The following is a 19507-nucleotide window of genomic DNA, read 5'->3' as shown; positions in this document are numbered from 1 at the left end:
TCCCTAGCCAAAGGGATGGGCGCCGGATCGGTTTCCTCCCGGATCCCGCGTTTATTCTCGCCTTCTTTCTCGCCATCTCCCGGATGGAATGTTGTGAACTGTTCGACTTCCCGAATTCAGTGTGGGGTGCCTTTTTATATTTACTCCATCGCCAACGCCATCGTTTACTTTCGCGTGTTGCTTGGCGTCTGTTTGGTCGCCGGGTGAACGTTTTTCTTTGCTCTTCTTTTCGTTTGCCCTTTTTTTTTGCCTCCCCGTTCCGTTTTACAGAACGGCTCTCGTTGCGTCATTTCCATCAAAGGCGCATGAGAAGAACGGGCCTCCCGGGGGTCCAAAGTCGAAGCAATGAAGGGAAAAATTCATGGCATGATGAAATGAAAATTCCAACCCTCGTCTCCGTGCTTTTGGTGGGAGTGGGAAGTGGACACACTTCATTGTACCCGTGAGGGATGCGATTGCAGTGCAAGTGATATTGAAGTTTTTCACTTGGGAACTAGAAATAGCCGGCTGAGAAATGTGACACCTTTTGCGCTTTGCCGTGTTCTAGCTGTGGGCACGTGAGAGTGTGCAGCGTCGGTTTCTTGCAGCTGTGCACTCTTCTGCCACCGTCTGCAGTACGGTGCATCGCTGATCAACTGCTCGTCTCGTTTGCTTCGAGTCTCTGTGTGTACCGAGAGGAAAAAAAAATAAATAAAAAAAAACCCGTCTCATGCAGTAAAAAGCGATGACGGATGAGTGGTGTACGTGTGTGGCTCGCTTTCCTTGCTTATTATTAGGTATTCCGCTCATGTGAATGCAGTTCTTCCATTTTCCTCCCCACACACACACACACGGTCACGAGTCTCGTGCGCACACGCGCGAATGAACGATCGTGATAAATAAAAACATATCGCTCAGGTGCATCAAACGCCATCGCACCGTTTCGATCTGCTTGCGTGCACCGTGACGCCATTTTGCTGCGCGGAAAACTCGATCGATGCTCTCGGCGGCTATGCTCGGGGCAAGTTTCGAGTTAAATATGCAGGTTGTTGTTGTTTTTTTTCTCCTCTCGCGTAAACACCAGCGTTATTGCGCGCTACTGCTTGTCACTTTGTGGAGCGAACTCTGCATGGATTCACCTCTCGGTTGGTTGTATGGGAGCTGGGCTTTATGGCCACACACGCCCATTGTTTTCCGCTCCTCCAAGGGGAAATCATGGTGCGATGGGGAACTCATACATAAGTGCGTACGATCACCTGGCTTTGACGCCTATTGGCGCCCCATCGTCCTTGTGGGGAGAACGTCACAAATGTCACCGCTACAGTGTTCGTCGCGATCAGCTGCACTATGGTGCATGAAACGATGAGATTGGAAGGGGGAAAAATAGAAAATAGTTAAGTTATAATTTCGTTTTTTACGTTTTCTAAATAAATAGGATTTTTTAAAATAAGCATCTAATATAATGCTTTGTAATATGAAGATTATTAGATCAAATATGCTACAGGTTTTAGTGACCAATATCATATATGTGTGCGGGCGAACCGTTTCTGGCCTAACACAATCTTCAAAATTCGTCACGATCACGTTACAGTCGTAAATAAAACTCTAAAACGACATGTTCACACTCAGCCGGGTAAAAACGTCACTGTAGGTTCTCAACCATCATTGCAGTCGTACAATTTGTTGCTTTAAACCAATGGTACACTGAACGTACCACTTCTTTTTCAATTTATTATAAGCCCCTTATCCTGATTATCGTTGTTTCTTAGTGTGACTAAATGGTTGCACAATAAGAGCCCCCTTTGCCTCTATAATGCAATATCCGTTGGTGCTTGAGCAATGGGTTTGAGCACTTGACATTTTTTTAATTTTATTTAGCATCACTGCGACAAGTGGCCAATCGATGCTGGGTAGAAATCAACAATAGTTGGTTGCGCTTTCCATTTTTATCCTTTTTTTTGTTTGGTTGGTCTTATCGCTAGCAAATATAATCTGTTTTCTGTTTTTAGGGCCGTAAAGTGAGGGACCAAGTACAGAACCGTGCCGCGACTTAACAGTAATTAGTATAATATTAAACCGTAAAGGTAGCGAATCTGTAAATAGTTCCTCTAAAATTTATTAGAGTTACAAGCTTTAGTAAATCAGCTAAATTATATTTGTCAATATTCGTAGCATGGTAACAACGTGGGCAATATTTAAAGCAATTGAAGTGTTTTGAAGTGGATTGAAGTGCATTATGTTTAAGACAGTAAATGGTTAAATAGACAGTAATTATTTTATCGCACCTCACAATAAAGTGATAGTTTTGCAGTAGTAAAGTGCGTACTAAATATGCAGTAAAGTAATCTCTTCCAATCATCACAAACAGAGCCGGATGTCCGTAAGCATCCGTAAAGCCGTTTGTGCAGATGATCGATTGACTAGTTACACGAGCGCTACGGCTAAGCCGGTTCTGACTAGTGTAAAAAAGCAGAGAGAACGATGTAATTATTCTAATGAGCTGCTGCCTGCGTTCAACTACTATCCATTGGTGGCCACCGGATGTAACGGAATAGCGCTTCGTTAGGAAGGTTAGAACAAAAAAAAAAGGTGCAATGAAGAGATGACACAGTGTTAGTAGCTGTGTTTTCATTGATTGCATTGATTGATCACCAGCAGCTTGACTGACGATCGTGCCTTTCCATCGTGAAGTTAGACAATTTTTCTTTCGTTTAGTTCCTTTAGTGAGATCGTATTTTTACCACAACGAAAAGGTGTCATAAAAAGCTGAAGTGTGGGCGGTAGCTCTTTTTTTCGCGAGCTAAAAGGAAAAGTACCTGTCCTGAACGGCGGAGTGGCATCGTTCAATTACCTCCAATTAGTGTCTGAACAGGCGCCCGGCTATTGTTTCCCTTCACTTGCCAACGCGCCCGGCTTAGAGGAGGCGTACGTTCATCTGTATGATGTTTCCACTCAATTAGCTTGCGAACGGGCGCTGATCGTGCTGATCTTGAGCCTATCATGAGTCAGTCAGTGTAGGTCCCAAACGCAACTGATCTAGCCGATGAAAGGTGTGCCGCCGCCGGGGCTTTTCACTTTTCACGTTCCTATTATGTGAAGGCTTTCCTTCTTGAATATTTCTTTTTTGCGTGCCCGTTGCTTGTTTATTGACTGATCAAAATCGTGTCAGGAAGTTTTTCTGTTTCATAAACTGCATGAAGTACGGCCAGCTGGGTGGAGATCGTTATCTATTTTTTATGTGGCCATCTATTTTACGTTTGCACATTTTAAAATTGGTTAGCTTCAAGTTGCATGAGCATTTATGTTTTCTCATCCCCCCTTTTCCCGTGGGAATTCTCCTTTTTGTTGCTTTCTCGTAATGGTGCTAAAATTTACACATATTCATTAGAGTTGAGAATTAAAATAAATGATAGATAATTAGCTGTTCCTTTTATTTTATTCTTTTTTTTTTCCGATTTGATGTTTCAACATCATTCTTTGTTTCTTAATGTTGTTTCCTATTTTATGCTTTGTATCTTGTTGTAGTTTAAAACTTCTATATTTTCTGCTTTCATTTCATTTTCTAATGATGGTATTGATCTCAAGTTCTGACAACCATCACACTCGTAACAATTTCTAGCACTTAGACATTTAGCCCTAAATTGTCAAACAATGGCATTTTTGTATTCTTAAGTTCGTTTCCTCTATAGTTAAATTAAAACCATGTGTTTACCCAATATACAATGTAACCAAAATGTGGCAACGCATTGACGGCGCTACAAACTGGCCGGGTTCCATCCATTCCCGGCGGACGTTTTTTATATTTTTGTTCAGAGCAAACAAATCCAAACTCTCGCTTCCTCTTTAAGTCCGCCTGCCGGTCGATTGATTTATTGCCGATTGAACTCAAACGACCAACGTGCCGAGAGCTGCAAAAGCACACGGATTGATGCCGCCCAGATGACGCAATACCCTAGTGATCGGTCGATTTTGGTACCGGATCTCGCCCCGATTGTATCGCTGCGCCAGCCATGGCCATGTCCGCCTTGAAACTGCAGCAGATCCGATCGGTTTGATTTCGGCTTTGGCGAAAGTTTTGACCGATTGTTTGGCACAACCTCCACGCGGATGTCATGTTTCCCAAGAGACAAGCGCCGTGAAAAAAATCGATTAAAGCATTTTCGCCATCATGTGTGTCTGTTAAAAATGGCGCAAAATATTAATAAAAATCCGTCTCGAGCGAATGCGTTTGCCTGTGCGGGGTTGGGTTTTGTATCGTTTTGTCGGAAAATAGAAAGGCGCATCTAGGAAGCGTGTTGTTTTTGGCCACGCATTCCATGCTCTGGAAGAAGTACGAGCGTGCCACCAAAATGGGATTAATTTTGGAATTGAGCTTTTTTTCCTTACTCAACAAGGCAGAGGCTGTGTGTTTTGTCTTTCCAGCCAAACTGACCTGGTTTATTTTTTGTGTGTGTTTAATTGAATTCAATAGGAAATAAACCATTGCAAATTTTACAGTCATTCAATTACGGTGCTATCATTTGTCGGCTTATAATTTCAAATTAAAAATTAAATTATATTGGTGTGACGATGATCGATAATTGGTGATTAATTTTATAGGTTATATTGTTATTAATTATATTGTTCATTTTTTTTCAACTTATTCAGTTAGGTTCTACATCCGTGACACGCTTATTCAAGCGATCAATGACGCAATAAACAAATATTACAACAAATTTCAATGATGAAGTTGGGTTCTCAGGAACCGGTCTTATCAATGATATATGTATTATCAAACCCGCTCATCAAACTGCAAATAACACGCCATCAATTGTATATGCAACTAAGGCATTTACTGTATTGTAATCATATGGGTATGACATCAGCTGCTAAAGCTGCAATGGGAATCGTGCATATTTGCGTAACCGCTTTAAAGAACGCAAGAACTAATCGTTATCAAACCGTGCACTGAAAATGGTGCCTTTTGAATGAGTAACATTTTTTTAATGTCCATGTGCCGAATTCGTCACTTCCTTCTTTCAATCTCACAGGAAACCCAACCTTTCTGCCTCGGGAGGTGGCATACATGTGGTCTGGTGTGACAATGGATCCGTGGCCACATTTGTGTGGCGTGTCTCGCTGGTAATCGTAAACACTGGACCGCAAAATGTGACCTTCTCCCGGTACTCGTGGCTACTTCTCTTTTTGGTTTTTCCAGCATGTGCATCGAACAGTGACGAGAGGTTGATGAAGGAAGTTTTGAAGCGAAAACTCTATATTTTTCTTGCATTTTTTTAGACTCTTGTGCTTGGCTCCACTAGAAGGAATTTTTTTTGAGTTGCCGCTGTGCTCACTGTTGCTGATAAATCTTGGTACGATTAAAAGCAAGTTATAATTAGTGACGGTACGACCATTATTATCATGCGCACAAGTGCTTTAGTGATGAAAATCAATGGCATATTGTGAGGTTCTTGGCCAGCGTACTTGTTTTAATCATTACTTCACTTTTTGCATGAACATAAAACAAGAACTTTTTTGCCAACTTAAGCTAGTTTGCTTGGTAATTAGGCAAAGGCTTCAGCTGACAATGCACATTTCTTCGTTTCTAGAAAATAAGGTAGTAGACTAAGAAATAATTAATGATGACTATCACTTGATTTAAGAACTGGTAATTGTGGCGGTACTATTGTTCAGATGCTCTCTTTTTTATGCTGACTGCTAGACTTAGAGATATGATAAAATAATATGATCTGTTAAGACAGTTTTAATCTTAAAGTTTATTAGAATAATCTTTCAAAAACAAACAAATATATAACGTAACATGTTTGCCTCTATCTTTTTTAGCAGCTGTAAAGATGTCCGATCCGGATACCGTCTGGCTGGAGGAGCTGTTGAAAGATGTCCAGTTGGAGCAGTTCCTGTCACGAATCCGGGATGAGCTACAGGTGACGCGGCTTGCCCACTTCGATTACGTGCACGTCGACGATCTGGAGAAGATCGGTCTTGGCAAACCGGGCATTCGACGTCTGCTTGAGGCGGTAAAGAAACGCAAAGCCCAACAGTGGCGCCGAAACATACTGTCGAAGCTGATCGGTGGTGGAAAACAGCAGCCACAAAAAAAGTCCCAACCAGGAGGTGGCACGGGTCAAGGCGAGGAACCTTCGGCCCTGGCTTTAACCTGCCTCATCCACGAGAAGGATGTGACGCTTTCGGTGAAGCTGGGTGATGGTTCGTTTGGTGTGGTGCGACGGGGTGAGTGGCATGCGCCAGGACATCATATCGTACCGGTGGCGGTGAAGGTCCTGAAAGCGGACACACTCGCTCAACCCGGCGTTATCGAAGACTTCTTCAAGGAGGTGCAGGCGATGCACGCAATGAACCACCCCAACCTGATCCGATTGCACGGGGTGGTTCTATCGCAACCGATGATGATGGTGACGGAACTGGCCGTGAACGGATCACTGTTGGATCTGCTTCGTAAGCAATGCAAACACACACCACTGCCCGTGGTTTGGAGCTGGTCAGTCCAAATCGCGACCGGTATGGCGTACCTCGAGAGTAAGCGCTTTCTTCATCGGGATCTTGCCTGCCGAAACGTGTTGCTGGCCGCTGGTAACAAAATCAAGATCGGGGACTTTGGGTTGATGAGAGCGCTACCCCAGCAAGAGGACTGCTACGTGATGACGGAACATAAGAAGGTACCGTTTCCGTGGTGTGCACCGGAATCGCTGCGATATCGCCAGTTCAGCCATGCGTCGGATACGTGGATGTTCGCTGTCACCCTGTGGGAGATGTTCACGTTTGGGGAGGACCCGTGGGTTGGTTTGAACGGATCGCAGATCCTGCGAAAGATCGATCGAGAGGGCGAACGGTTGCACCATCCAGATGCGTGCCCACCGGATGTGTACCAGCTGATGCTGCAGTGTTGGGACAAGACACCCTCCGAGCGTCCCACCTTTGCGGCGATCAAGTAAGACAAATGCTAATTAATTTGTTTGACAGTTGCTCTTAATGGGATTGTTTTTGCTTGCAGGGAGTTCCTTACCGGTGTACCTCCGCCAATGTATCGTGCGGTAACGAATTACAGTGCCGACAATCGGCTAGCGGTACAGCAAGGCGACACGATTGTGATCGTCGATGACCGGCTGGAGCTGCAGTTTATCAAGGGTCAGAACCAGCGCACGTTCGATATTGGAACGATTCCCAGGTGGGTTGGAGCGTTTTGCTGTCGCAATGTTGAATATTATGCATATCATTGGCTTATCTGATGTTTTTAGGAATGTTGTTGTGGACGCTCGGAAGGCTTCTTCAGGTAGCTCTAGCAGCTCGGCTGCGATAAGTCGCCCATTACACGATTCGTTTCGCCATACTGGACACGGTTCTCCGTTCGGTGCATCCTGGGGCAACCCGGGTAGTCTGGAGCTGGAGGGAGAGGTGAAACTACGAAGTAAGTTTGTAATGAAATTGTTTTTGAGCACGTTTTTTTAAAGCTAATGTTCCTCCTGATCTTTTGTAGATAAAACAAAAGATATGCTAAACGTGGATCGGCGCGGAAAATGTGTCTCGGAGCAGTACGTAAAAGAGCGCAAAAGTAACGCCTCGAAACAGTTTTCCTACAACAAGCTGGTAAACGAGAATCACTCAAAGCAGCTGGCTCACAACCAGCAGCTAGTGAAAGATGCCAAAAATCGACCGCTCCGTCCTCCCCAACCGACGCAACCACCAACGTCTACCGAGGGTATCCTAATTGATCTTTCATCGCCGAACGATGATCTATCCTTTGGAAGTGCGACTTCCGGGACCGTTTCAACTCCAGGCACGTTCCGGCAGGTAACGAGCATTCTCGATGAACCGATCGATATCCCCACGGAGGGTGACGATGGGTTTTCTCACCAACAGCAGCAGCCCAAATCAGAGCAACAACTCCAGGTGGCGTTTACAGAAAGCTACCAGTCCGTTTCGCCTGTTCCGAAGCTAGAACCACCACCGTATCAAATGCCACCGAAGTATAGCAACACGTATGGTATCATCCATGATAGTACGCTGAATCTTAGTGGGGTTTGTGAACCGGATCCATTCGCACCGCAGCAGCAGCAGCAGCAACATCAGCCTCACCACATAATACAAAAGCAAGATACGGCGGTAACGTCCGACTTCGAGAGCCCTCCCTCAATGTTTGTCAGTTCACGGGATCTGATGGAAAAAATTAAGCGCCAGCAGACGGTCGAACAAGCTGCCCCACCAACCACGGCGGTGTATGGAAATCTGTACGGGTCCGTATCGAATGTTAACGCAAACTACGGTCGAGTGGAAACGGACCTGGAAGGACATTCGGTGGGCATGATGTCGTCGTTAAACAACGGTGCGAGTGGTAGCGGTTTTAGCTCACCGGGAAGGGACATATACAACGACTCTCTGGAGGTGAACGTTAGTAGTGGCATCGTAGACAACGGCCTAATCTCCCCTTATGGAAGCTCGTCCGTTCAGCTGAGCGTAACACCCAAGAAGCTCGACAAAGCCTTCCTTGCCGAGCTGGAAAAGGACATCTACAAACACGAACCGCCCGCGGGTAACAGCATGAACAGTTCGGTAGCGTACGCCGCCCGCAACAATGCCAAGGATGTATCGCATTCGAAATACGACACCACGGCAAACCTGGCGCTGAGCCAAATCTACGCCAACCAGGCAAACTCGATCGCGCTGGCAGCGTCGCTCCAGCAACAGCTAACGCTTTCGCCAAAGAAACAAAATGCCGCTCAGCAACAACCCTGCGACACCAGCACGCTCGTGCAGCAGATGTGGATGGAACGGAACAATCCAACTGCCACCACTACGGCTGCTCCTGCTGCGGGGATGGATATGCCCCAACAGATGGTTCCGCAAAAGCTGCACAATTTTGTTGCAATCTCAAATGGCACCACGCCGCAGCATTACGGTTCGTCGGTGAGCCTTTCCGGTCCCAACATCTACAATTCGGTGTACAACGGCAGCATCGCTCCGGATGTGTACCAGACGGTGGGGAGCGATTTGTATGACATTGTGGCACCGACGCCTGCTTCCATGTACGAACGCGTGCCGATGCAACAGGTGTACAACAACGTGAACGGTCAGGTCCCGGGTGCTCCGATGCCGGCTATCTACGACGAGGTGTCGAACGATTTGGGCGACTTGCGGCCTATTCGACCGGCTCCATCCGCACCGCTTTCGGCGCAGCAAATACAACGAAGGCTCGATCGGTTGGCGCAACAGGATCAACAGGTTGCTAATCTGATGCGAGAGCTAGGTGAGGAGGCAAACGAGGAGGAAGCGCGAAATTCCCTTTCGGCGGTTAACTGGGATCACACGTTGGCGGTGAGGCACTTTAAAATTGAACGTCTGTGTCGGTAAGGAAACGAATGAGAGACTCATGATGGAAGGGAAGATTTCGCAGTGGTATTACACAGTTTTGGTTATCATTTTCAGACTCGGTCTGGCTAATCGCACTCGGTGTGAGGAAGCACTTCAAAAAACCGGTTGGAGCATTCAGCTTGCTGCCTCGATTCTGCTGGAAACCTAGTCGGATGAAGGAGAATCCGTTTGAGATGGATCGTTCCTTCGTGGCACTAGAGTACCGGATGGATTTTGGTGCGTATTTTCTTATCTGCTTCGGAATGCGTTGCTCCTTTTATTTCAAGGGTGAATATTCCAACCAATAATGTCAATTTAAAAAAAACTAAACCCGAAGGGTTAGAACAGCGCAATCTCATGAGTTATCGAATGGAAATGTACTCGGCTATGCAACAAGTATTAGTATGAGGATTTTGAATTCAGGGCTAGCAAAGCGGATGGGTAATATGAAGCGCCAAGTTTATGTATATACAAATGTATGTCTAGATATATTAGAATTTTTATTCCACACTCTACGTAGAAATGTGCATATACTCTTCCATGTTTCGCAAAAACGAGACAACCTGTGACCGTTTGATTCTCTCTTATACACCCCGTCTTATATTACCCGTTGATTCCGTTATACGTTTGCAAAGTGTGGACTATATTATATGACAAAGTATTTAAGGTTTAGCTGTAGTACACTTAGTTATATTAGTACCAGGGAGCCCTCGAATAACAACAGTCAGATAGGTTCAGTTTCTGCAGGATAGTTTAGCTAGTTTCGAACTGCATCCTTCCAAACTACGTCAGAAAATGTATGTCAAGCTTACGCTAAGTTCATAGATAAATTGTTGCGAATCCTGTTGTAAATCTCTCCCCATCTGAGCTACTTCGTGCCTAAGTTGGTTGTTTTCTTAGCAACATTGAAACATTATGTTAAACCTCTAAAAATCTCTTGGAGTGAAAAGAAAAGAAAATATAGACATATTTTTAACAACCGTTATCAAAAACAAGTACAAATGCTACCATTTTTTCATTTATGCATCCATCCGAATTCATGGTTCTGAAACGTGGTCTTGATATTTTTACGAATAATTTAAATAATTTGATGCATAATTCTTCTGCATGTTGCCCATGAAAATGCTGACTATATATTAATTGAAAGAGTATGGTAGAGAATGCTTACTTGGTAGGGATGCTAAAAGGAAAGAAAAATCGTTTATATGCTACAAAATATTTTTTAAACTTCTCTAAGGATTAACACAATTTGTGATACTAAATAATATAGCTCCACAACCCTTACGGCAAAATAAAATTGAGTTTGTATGATGAAAATATAACAAATCGCTTTAAATCATGTAAATATAAAGCTTTTTATAATCACGTATAATAATACAATCACGTACAATACAAGGACAAATTTCTAATGATTTAGGGCATAATTTTCAGTTGTGATCGTTGATAGAAACAACAATTAATTTAAAACAATTTTATTTTAAGATTGCCTATCCCTGAATTTGTGGTACAGAAAAGTCAAGTTTGTTTGACAACAGTGACACGGCACGTGCGAGTGCTAGAGCTGTCAACTCGTCCATTTCAATTTTATTCCCTGTGGCATTCACTACGTAAGTTTTTTACTCGGTAATTTTTAGCATGTTTTAGTTTATAAATTACTGTATAAGATAACATTAATGCAGTGAAAATGTTCATACAAGTTTTAAGCTTAACTATAAGGTATATTAATCGCATTTAAGAATTTAATTCATCTGAAATGTGGGCACGAGTAATGTGCGGCTTCAAAACACGCGCTGTGTCTAAACGTGCACGTTGGCAATTAACATATTGTTTTGTTGTTTTCCACGGAAAAAAACTAAATAGCATTTAATTTATGTTAAGTAATACTGTTAGGGTGGTTTAAAAGATTAATGCAGTGTAAATACAGTTTTCGCTAAGCAGTGTAGCCCAATACGTCTGAAATCAAAATTGCGGTAAACATAACCTCACTTGTGTACACATCAATTTGTGTTTTATTGCAGGTTAACCGTTGCTCCAAATTAACGGAACGATGTCGGGAAATCTAAATGTTCTCGCTATGCAGGAGGACGATGTCAGCAAGATGTTGGCCGCTACTACCCATATTGGAAGCACCTCGGTGAACTTCCAGATGGAGCAGTACGTGTTCAAGCGTCGCTCGGATGGTGTGCATATCATCAACTTGGGTCGCACGTACGAGAAACTGCTGCTAGCTGCCCGTTGCATCGCTAGCGTCGAGCACCCAGGAGAGGTGAGTGTGTACAGAGCTTCCGTTTATTGTTCCGAGGAAGTATCTGGTTTATCATAACCGGAGAATAAACGTTCAGCTCTCGGTCAAGTAAAGCCAGTACATCAAAGAGGACATTTCTTTCTACTGCCGGGACACAGACTCATTGTTAGTCGTTCCGGGTGCACATAAACTTCAAACAGTGATTTTCTCTGCCGTCCTCTGATAAGCCGTATAAAACAACACCATAAATATATGGATTTGTTTGTGCTTTTTTTTTAGATCTTCGCTATCTCGTCCCGTCCGTACGGCCAGCGCGCCGTATTGAAGTTCGCCCATTACACCGAGGCAACGCCGATTGCTGGTCGCTTCACGCCCGGTGCCTTCACTAACCAGGTCCAGACGGCGTTCCGCGAACCCCGCATGTTGATCGTCACCGATCCGCTGACCGATCATCAGCCCGTGACGGAGGCATCCTACGTCAACATTCCGGTCATTGCGTTCTGTAACACCGACTCGCCGATCAAGTTCGTCGACATCGTCATCCCGTGCAACACCAAGTCGACGCACTCGATCGGACTGATGTGGTGGATGCTGGCCCGCGAGGTGTTGCGTCTGCGCGGCAAGATCCCGCAGGATCGCTGGGAGATCATGCCCGATCTGTTCTTCTTCCGCGATCCGGAGGAGGCCGAGAAGGAGCAGGCTGCCATCGAAGCCTCTGTCCCGGTGATGAAGGAAATGCAGGAGGAACCGGTTGTCGCCGACGAGCAGGCTACCTGGAACGAGGAAGCACCATCCACCATGGTGATGCCACAGACTATGAAGCCGCTTGTGGCCGGCGGTCAGGCTGACGACTGGAACGAGGAAGATACGTCCGCCCCAGCTGCCGGTACCGTTACGTGGGGAGGTTCCGGTGGGTTCTAATGTGGAGCCGTAGGTACGGCAATCTTGTCGGATCCGGTGGACGCACGGTCGGTCGCTATCTCCAATGCATTGCTGTCCGCGCGGCGTGAGTTCGAAAGGAAACACTGTTCAAACTCTTTCGATAAAATTATAAAACAGTAAGTTCCAATGCGTCTTAACTGTCTTCCGAAAATAGGTGTTATTAGTTAATAGAAATAGTTGTTCTGATTCAACATTGGTCAAATTGGCGATAAACAAACCAATTTTTACAGAAGCAAAGGCTTTTGTTTGGTTAAAATAGAAGCTAAGAATGGCCGCCAACGCTTCTAACCGTCGGGTGCATACGAATTCGACCCCTTCACAGGGGTCACAGACGGGCAGGATGTTAGCCATTCGACTTTTATTACCTTAACAGTCACTTGACCGTTTCATTGCTTTAAATGATAAAATTTGAAATAATTTTTGCGAAAAAAATGGCAATTTTTAACGTGCACGCTGAAGCGTGACCGATAGACGATCGCGTTGTTGAAGCGAATGCTCTAAGGAAGACGCCACCATTTCATTCTTTGGAACCTACGCAACCGTGTTCCGGCTGCTTCTGGTTGCTGGTGGTATACACTAATAAGGCGGTACATTTTTTTTTCCGTTGGAGGGAGGCAAGGCGTCAATTCTTTGCTGCAGAATTCGCGCGCTACGTCGTACGGAATCCGATCGGGTGGTGTTTCCTAACAAGCCGCTAGTTAAGAAGCGGCATCCGAGAGGGCTAGAATGTTCGAGCGGCGAACGGTGACCAGCACCAAAGTTTCCACCTTGATAACGGTCCTCTGCACTGCCGTGGCTCATTAGTTCCGCAGCATTTCGACAGCGACGACGATGGTCGCTTGTTGTTGGCAGTTGTAACACGTGCGTTGAGGATTTTCCCTTTGCTTTCCCGGGTCTGTCTCCACTCTCGTGCCCCCTCAGGCTTTGCTCCCGAAGTGCTCCCGAAAGGATGCCGATCGCGGTGAAAAGAAGTTACACGGCCAGACTCAACCGGACATTGCCGGCGTTTTGTCCGGTGCGGCAGAAATGTGTTGTGTTTAAGGCGGATGAAACCGTCCGGCAAGGTGATGCGGAGATGCACGCCTTGATCGCTCCTGCGTGTGGTGTGCTTTGGTGCCGGGCTGTTTGTTTTAATCGTACTGTGTAGTGTTCCGGTTACTAATGTGCGTGTGTTTTTCCTTCCTTTCAAACCATCCAGGAGTGAAAATCGGTAGCGTTGGGAAGGATAAACCAACGCCGGTTAGCATTTGTGGTAAGCTGCTGCAACGGTTAGTGAAATCGCTGGTGCAACTTTGGAAGCAGCGATTGAAGAGCCAGAAACTGAACGTGTAGAATTAAGGTGAGTGTTTTTTTTTCTCTAATTTTCTTATTTTATTTGCTAAATAGTTAAATTAAATCATACATTCAATGGACTTTTAATGGGTACAGTATTGAATTTTCGATTACTGAATATTTTTCGATTTTTAGAAATTTCAAAATAATATGTCAAAGCGAAATTATAAAAAAATGTAATTTAATTATAACTAAAATTTATGATCTGTAAAGTAATCGAAAACAAGTGTAGTTTAAACGACATTAATGGAAACTCTAAAAGATGGAACCAGTTGTTCGTGAATAATGAGTACTTCACGGGGAAAATATGTTTTATACAATTTTATGTTAAAATGAGGTGCTTAGCTGGGTTTCCTACAGTGCTATCAGGGTGCTAGCTCTGCTCGGAGGGCATGAAACGACGACCGCTCCTAATTAACGCTTAATCGAGCTTGACTAATACGCTCCAGCCGGCGGTACTTCCGCGTGGAAAGTTATGCATTCGGAGTGGTAATCTTGTTTTGGATGTTCGATTTATTTTTTATGTTCAGCGCACCTTTCTGGCACCACGAGGTTATTGATTTACCGGCGTCTGCCGAAAAACACTGACCAAAAAAAAAAGGAAAAAACAAACGGCAGCCATATTTTCCCCCACAAAGCTCAGGTGCTTGCATGGCGTTATGCGAGAGAAAAAAAAACCAACTTCCTTCGTGTAACATCGCAAATTAGGCGTTAAATGGGCGGTGAAGCTTCCGACGCACGTGGTTATTTGGTGTTTTGCCCTACGCGCGCGATCGATCACCCAACGGCCGGCGATTGTCTTATTAAGGCGATGGGGGAGAGGGACCGCTCGATCACGGCGAAGAGAAGGGCTCGAATGGGTGTTTTCGGTTGTAAGGCGGGCGGTTGAAAGAGCGGGAAAGCCGTTTTCGTGACAGCGTAAATTGGATCTTTTTTTGCCTCGTGTCGATAATTATCGCACCTTGCATCATTAGCTGCCCGTGGCGTCCGACGGTTTCGGATGTTTGGCGAATGTTGCTCACCACTCTCTTTTTTTGTCGGATGCTTCCCGGACGAATAAACCCGGTGGATGGCTTGGAGCGAAAGAGGTCCTTCAAGCGTTTAGATTTGGCGTTGCGTTCTACTATCGTTTTATCTAGCTCAAGGACGCGAAAATTAAAAAATTCACGCACACGTGGCCTACTTCGACAGGTGGATGGCAGCGCATCATAATTAGACTCCTTCAGGGTGAACGTCATTCCAAGGGAGCACGTGGAAGGTTCACACACGAGAGTTAAGATATCTGCCCGTTTTTTGCTCCTTTTTGCGTACACACACTAATAAAAACCGCAATTTTACTTGAGCATTATGAAAGTCAATGAGTAAGGTGCTATAAAACAAACGCGGCGAGAAAACAGGTTCGATGAATATTTTTTCCCCCAACCAACCCGTGTTTTGGGAGCCGTTTTTCCTGGCGACGAGTGGAAGGCTAAGGTTTCTTTTATCCTCCTTTCTTCCTGCACTCTTTTTCATCACACTTTTGCGGGGTTAAATTGCATATTTTTGGTGGCTATTGTGCAGATGAACGGTTTTGAAACCATTTAAAAAAAAATCGGCACCTTCGTTCCATCAGCCAGACGTGCTTCCTGTTTCGTAAAACTTCCAGCTTTAATATTGAAAAGGCGGCACCAAAGACGACCTCCTCGGTTCCTGCAGGTGGCGAAGAGATGAGCGATGAATTTTATCGCCACTCGGTTCATAAATCACGTACCGACTTTGAGCACATTTTAGAGAAGAGGAAAAAGCGCCCGGTTACGGATGGTTGTACGCCCTGGTACGGGATACCACCCAGACGGGCGAAATTGAAGTTTTGTTACGATCCATTCGCCTTCCTTCACCTTCTTCGGATGTGACGTTCGATCGGCGTATCGATTCGAAGCGACCGAAGAAAAAAAAACCCAATCAAATCCATCCCCGTACCCGCTGTCGCAGGGTGACTTCGAAATGTGGTCCCTCCGATAGGAACCTGCACCCCATTAGAGTATGTGTGTGTGTGTGTGTGTTACGCACTATTTGCGGAGGGTGCCAGTTTGTCCGGGCATCATTGTATTCACTTATTTCGTGATTTGCTCCACCGCACACCGTGGATGGACGTATGAACTTTGAGAGTTACAGAAAAACAAAAACGCGCCTCATTTTGAATTTCTAATGTTCTCTATATACTAAAAAAGTGCACATTTTACGATGCTGGCCGTAAACATAACGCTCTGGTGGGTGCTTCTTGTTATAAGCGATAAACAACGCTCAGAATATGACAAACGAAGTGGCCGATTGCACGCGGGTGCGAAAGAATGCGGAACCGATTGCTTCATTTTGCGATTCGTAATTAAAAGGTGCAAAATAAAATTCCAAACTCCACCCCACAAAGAAACGAAAAGCGTGCACATAACGCCCATACGACTAATTTTCGGATTCCCCTTGTTCGTGGGAGTGGGGAGGCACACGCAAAAAAAAGAAACAAACAAAACAACGCGTCTGTCACGGCTAGACGGTAAACAAGAGAAAAAAACGCCAAACGACCAGAAAGACTTCAACGGGCAGTGAAGCGACGAACTTCCTGCACGGGGTGAACTAACGCAAACGGCTTCTCATTTCAGTTTTTTTATCATTATCAGCAAACTATCTGCCCCCGTCCGCGGCCGGTGATGTACGCGGCGTAGATGTACGCATATTAATCGATTATCCAACCCATTCCGGTCGAGTGTGATGAACGTTTAAGGTCTAACCCCGCGCTGCATAACGGCCTAAGCCAAGGACGCGCTTAGGGGCGGTCGTTCCGCTACCACGGCTACCGGCTGATGGTGGCGTCTGGTAATGAGCGTATTGAAATTTGATAGCACACGCATACGCATGAAGGATTGCGCGATTGCGTAACGCCTGCCGTTCGATAGCGCAGTTATGAGTTGGCCAAGCGCACGCATCTTGAACGAGAGATCGTTTTGCATCGCGGCCCGCCGATGATGTGATCGCAGAAGGTTCGCTTATTGTGGGCTCCTTTTTGCCGCCCGCCACTTGATAGCTTTTTAATGGGTTCGGAAGGCACGCGGCCTAAAACCTTTGCCCCCCTCTCCACGTGGGGTGTGTGTTATGCTGCAGGGCGAGCTTTTTCTTTTTGGGAAGCTACGATCAGCGCCACTCCCCACTGGGCATCTTTCTTTATCTTTGTTTTACATCATGTAGCGTGGTATTTCAACGCGACCGACGAAGGGCACTCGTTTTTATTGCGTACACCGTGTTGGACGACAAACTTACCCGGCGAGGACCGGTGCGGACGGGTGTGAATTCTATTACCGATGGAAAACGGTTGGCTTTTCTCGGACTGCAGTCCATCACGGAAAAGCGCCTGCTCGTGAACCTTTTCGGTGATCCGATGGGGGGAAAAGCCAAGCGAAAGCCTTGCGCGGTGGTAACATAAATTTGGACCCACCGATGCTGTGCGATTTGCTGCGCGAGAGCATAATGCGGTGAAATGGGTAGAAATCGTGCCCTCGGAACAAAAGCCACCCGCCGCCGCCGTTGATCGTTACGGTGATTGTGGATTTTCTAATGCGTACACCGGCACCGGCTCCGGCTCCGATAAGACCTGTCCGTACGGCTGTTGGGGGATGAAAGCGCAGTTGAAACAAAAAGAAAAAGAAAAAAAGTCACGCATAAACTCCTCAACCTTGCGTGCGTACGCCACGTGAGTGAGTTTTATTGCGCGGTTTGTGTTTTATATTTTAGTTACTAAATGTGCACATATATCGCATATATATTCAATACTGTAACGGTGTGCCGCTGGACACTGGCGTGGGTTTTCGCCGTCTAGGGAATGAAAATTCAACGAAAGCATCAGTGTTTTTTTGGGCAGTGTTTAGCCAGCCTTGGGAACCGTTTGGAAGCTCACTGGTGGCGTGATTTTGGCTTTGTGTGGAAATTTGTGTTTATTTGTTATTCGGAATCCACCCCGAGAATGCTTAGCGCCTGTTCAAGTTGACGTGCTGCCAGTAAAACTACGCTCTCTCTCTCTCATCTTTCTACCGTCCCAAATGACCAATCGAAGATCATTGTGACCAAGTGGCGCTGCTGATGGGGTCGTTTTTATTTTACCAAAAGCATAAATAAATATACCCACCCCCACCACCCGCAGCGAGTGCGGGAAAACACTTGCGGGAAATTTGGGCCACATTTTTGATTCCCTACCTTGCTTGCAGTGAAGCATTAAATGATGTGCCGTCTTGAGAGGTCTTCGAAACAGTTGTTAACGTTTCGCGCGCAATTAGATGAAGGTGTCCGGGCGCTGACGGGGTGCGCTGATTGGTGGTTTCTCCGCTGGGTTGGGCTGTTTCGTTGGGAACGATGGGGACGATGGGGCAAACGCTGCCTTAAGCTTAAGCCAGCTGAAATTGGGTTCGAAGTATCGAACATCTTGAACCGTGTCGAAATCAACGAAATGCATACCCGTTTTATGCGTGTAAACAAAATGAAAAAGCAACCGATGAAGCCATCGGTGGAATGAATCGATTAATTTGTTTTCCCTTCGCTACCCTTTGCTGAAGGCTTTATTCATAGCTTCACATATTCACGCCATGTGTTTGTGCAGATCGTTGCGGTTTGTTTTGAGTCGTTTTATTCGCGAAATTTCATCAAAAGGTTGGATTTTAGGACGACGTAAGCCTTTGTCAATCGCGATTCATTTTACACGAGCTCTTATTTGCCTCCCGAGTGCTGGAGCATGTTGTTTTCTGCTTCGATCTCTCGAGAAGAAAGTTTCAACCGTTCGATCGTGTTCTCGTGAACGCGAACGGCTGATCGTACGAAGCGTTCATTCGTCTGCATTCATCTGATCGCTATTCATCCAGTGGTTTAGGTGGAACACTAGTTATTCTGAGTATGACCGATGGGAAAGAAGGGGAAAAATGACCCAGCCTAACTAAAAACCATTTAGTACTAGCAAATTTGAATTTTAAGGGATAACATAAACGATCACAAAGCAATCATTAAATTTTCAATTAAAAGAAATCAATTGAAATAATTGATTTATTTTAAAACACAAATTCTTGACTAATCTGTTACATTGTTGAGTAAAACATAGTAAAACAATAAATGTATGATTAAAGTTAGATCATTATGCTATATTTTAATTTTTAGCAATTGCTCTCACTAACTTGAAATAATGCTTTCTTGAAATCTCTTTCCTATTTCCATGCTCAAAACTAATCCACATGTTTAGAAATTTTAAACGAAAACCATCATATGTAGCTTCCATATGAAACCACAGCCGGAGCGGTTCATTTCCCTGAACGACGATCACTTCGGTGGTGTTCATTGGGCTTTTCTCCCCTTCTCTATCAGCTTTGTGCCCCACTTGAGCCTGCCATCGCGTTGTGCTGTAGAGGGGTTTGAAAACTTCAGTGCCAGTGATCATTCATCGCTTCACTTCGCCCCGAGCTCGGTTCGCGGTGGTGGGTTGTTGTTGTTTGTCGCCAGATACGACCGCGTGCGGACACCCGCGTGCATTTTTCCCCGACAACACCCGTAACGGCGGCCCGGTTTAAGCGGCACAAGGAAAAACCAAATCGGGCACGCGCAAAGCCCAACCGGATGGATCTAAGCAACCAGACG

General features: G+C 45.3%; 2 protein-coding genes across 2 annotated transcripts; both read left to right on the top strand.

Moving 5' to 3' along the window:
* Window positions 1–5813: 5813 nt before the first annotated feature.
* LOC128731264 (activated Cdc42 kinase Ack) lies at window positions 5814–10322 on the top strand. The gene is made up of 5 exons (XM_053824370.1): window positions 5814–6928; window positions 6992–7165; window positions 7236–7405; window positions 7475–9341; window positions 9421–10322. Exons 1-5 carry the CDS (start codon window positions 5814–5816, stop codon window positions 9512–9514), a joined length of 3420 nt encoding a protein of 1139 aa, XP_053680345.1. The 3' UTR covers window positions 9515–10322.
* A 614-nt stretch (window positions 10323–10936) lies between these two features.
* LOC128721886 (40S ribosomal protein SA) lies at window positions 10937–12645 on the top strand. The gene is made up of 3 exons (XM_053815686.1): window positions 10937–10952; window positions 11364–11611; window positions 11870–12645. The coding sequence occupies exons 2-3, from the start codon at window positions 11393–11395 to the stop codon at window positions 12509–12511; spliced, it is 861 nt and encodes a 286-aa protein (XP_053671661.1). The 5' UTR covers window positions 10937–10952; window positions 11364–11392; the 3' UTR covers window positions 12512–12645.
* Window positions 12646–19507: the final 6862 nt, after the last annotated feature.

This window comes from Anopheles nili, chromosome 2 (assembly GCF_943737925.1).
Source record: "Anopheles nili chromosome 2, idAnoNiliSN_F5_01, whole genome shotgun sequence".
In the NCBI taxonomy this organism is placed as follows: domain Eukaryota; kingdom Metazoa; phylum Arthropoda; class Insecta; order Diptera; family Culicidae; genus Anopheles; species Anopheles nili.
This window is presented reverse-complemented; position numbering and strand designations above follow the sequence as displayed.